The sequence below is a fragment of the Buceros rhinoceros genome, unplaced genomic scaffold (genome assembly GCF_000710305.1).
Source record: "Buceros rhinoceros silvestris isolate BGI_N320 unplaced genomic scaffold, ASM71030v1 scaffold22638, whole genome shotgun sequence".
Taxonomy (NCBI): Eukaryota; Metazoa; Chordata; class Aves; order Bucerotiformes; family Bucerotidae; genus Buceros; species Buceros rhinoceros.
Window position 1 is genome coordinate 2,720 of NW_010428901.1, and position 2,205 is coordinate 4,924.

The 2,205-nt window shown below is 60.9% G+C and overlaps 1 protein-coding gene across 1 annotated transcript in view; it reads left to right on the forward strand.

Moving 5' to 3' along the window:
• Positions 1-2,205, forward strand: part of MATK (megakaryocyte-associated tyrosine kinase) — a gene marked incomplete at its 5' end in the record, with an annotated part of 4,193 nt that overhangs the window by 1,331 nt on the left and 657 nt on the right. The window contains 6 exons of the mRNA XM_010142454.1: positions 704-797; positions 889-954; positions 1,108-1,207; positions 1,299-1,383; positions 1,561-1,634; positions 1,744-1,939. Coding sequence (XP_010140756.1) covers positions 704-797; positions 889-954; positions 1,108-1,207; positions 1,299-1,383; positions 1,561-1,634; positions 1,744-1,939 — 615 coding nt within the window. The remainder of the gene's footprint in view (positions 1-703; positions 798-888; positions 955-1,107; positions 1,208-1,298; positions 1,384-1,560; positions 1,635-1,743; positions 1,940-2,205) is intronic.

Here is a 2,205-nt window from a genome sequence, read left to right on the forward strand (position 1 = left end):
GGGATGTCCCTTGCTGCGAACCAGCCGTGCTGGCAGCTGTCCCAGTCCCCTCCCTGCCCAGGGCCGTGTTTTCCCCCACCCCTGCCCATTTGGGCATTTTGGAAAATGAAGATCCCAGCAGCCTCTGCCACCCCTGGACCCCGATGAGGTCTGAACCTCACCGAGGTTTTGAGGCGTTTTGCCATGTTTCCCTCCCCTCTGAGCCCCCCTCTTGCCTGATGACCCCTTGGAGTTAGATCATGCCCTTCTAGCGAGCTCTTCCTCAAGGTCCATCTTCACCCTGTCTTGTAGCTGCTGCCCGTTCCTCTCCGGGGGTTGCACTCTGTTATTTTTTCCTCATTTAGACACAACTTCTGCTTTTGGGTGGCTCCTTTCCCCTTTCCGCTGCCCTGGCCCCGCTCAGTGACTGCGATGGCTGTCCCACTGCTTCCGCTCCTTGCTGCCTCTGCAAATCGCCCTCCGCTGCTGCAGCACCAGCTGCCGCCAGGCTCACTGGTGTAGCATCCCCTGTCACCCGTGGTCCATCACGGTGTTTCCCTGGCTGTGCCCAGAGGGCAGAAGAGCTGAGACACGGGCTGTGAATCACAGCACTATGGGACATGTGGCGATGGGGGGTGGGGTGGGGCTGGATGTTTTTCTGGTTCCACACCCTGAGCTTGGGGGTAAGAGGTGGCATCGCCTCCCTCTGTTCGCCCCTCGGCAGCACTACATGAAGGAACAGGGAGCCATCTGCACCAAGCTGGTGAAGCCCAAACCGAAAACCGGGATGAAGTCAGCTGAGGAGGAGCTGGCCAAAGGTAGAGGATGACAGGAGAAGGTCGTGTTCTGGGTTTGGGGGACAAGGCAGTGTGGTGGTCCCTGCTAACCTGTCCTTGTGCTCGTGTCCAGCTGGCTGGTTGCTGAATCTGCAACACCTCACGCTTGGAGACCGCATCGGGCAAGGGGAGTTCGGAGGTAGGTGAGAAGATGAGGTTGGAGGTTCCCTGGCCATGGCCTCCCCAAAATGGCACCCCTTGACACCCCTCCCCATCCCATGGCATGGGGTGCTCAGCCTGGGATGTGGGATGGGGTGTGGGGCTGAGCCTGACACCCTGTGTCCCCTCTCAGATGTCCTGCAGGGCGAGTACATGGGGCAGAAGGTGGCTGTGAAGAACATCAAGTGTGACGTGACCGCTCAGGCCTTCCTCACCGAAACGGCTGCCATGACGTGAGTGCCCTGGGTGGGGATATGGCCCAACCCTGCCCCATGACCTGGGGTCAAGCAGGCACCCCCTTGACCTGGGTCCCCTCTGTTTCAGGAAGGTCCGTCACAAAAACCTGGTGTGTTTGCTGGGCGTGATCCTGCACAATGGCCTCTACATCGTCATGGAGTTCATGAGCAAGGTGAGAGCACCCAGCCAGTCCTTGGCCAACAGGACCTGTGGCCGCTCAGACTGGGGGACAAAAGCCCCATTCAGGGTCAGGGTTGGATGGAAGCCAGGCACTGCAGCCCCTGCAGGAGGCAAAATCTCCCGGCAGCCCCCTCCCATTGGTCCTTACGTGTTTCTCCTCCTCTGTCAGGGCAACCTGGTGAACTTCTTGCGCACGCGGGGCCGGGCGCATGTCCCGACCCAGCAGCTCCTCCTGTTCTCTCTGTAAGTCCATCACCCTCCTCCTGGGCTGTGGACCGGTGCTCTGCATCCCCACAAGCTACCCCAGGAGACACATGGTGACACTGTGCTCTGCTTCGCTCGGCTATGGCAGGGATGTGGCTCAGGGTATGGACTACCTGGAGTCCAAGAAGCTGGTGCACAGGGACCTGGCTGCCCGCAACATCCTCATCTCTGAGGAGAACGTGGCCAAAGTGAGCGACTTCGGCTTGGCCCGGGTCAACCCCAAGGGCGCGGATGCCACTTTGCTGCCCGTGAAGTGGACAGCCCCAGAGGCCCTGAAACACAACGTGAGCAATGGTGGGAAGGGAGCTGGGACTGGGGGGTCCTCCTGAAGCAGCTCATCCCCTTGGGTCCCCCCTGCTTTTCCCCCCTCCTGCCCACCCCTCCCTGCCCCTGTGGTGCCTTCTGGCACATTCCGCCCCTGCATGCGCCGAAATTCAGGCTCTGCCCTGCCCAGCCTTTGTCCTGCCCAGCCTTTGCCCTGGCGTGTAGCAGGAATTGGGGCAGCCCCGGGGGGATGGGCACAGGGTCATGCAGGGCAGAGCGTTCAAAG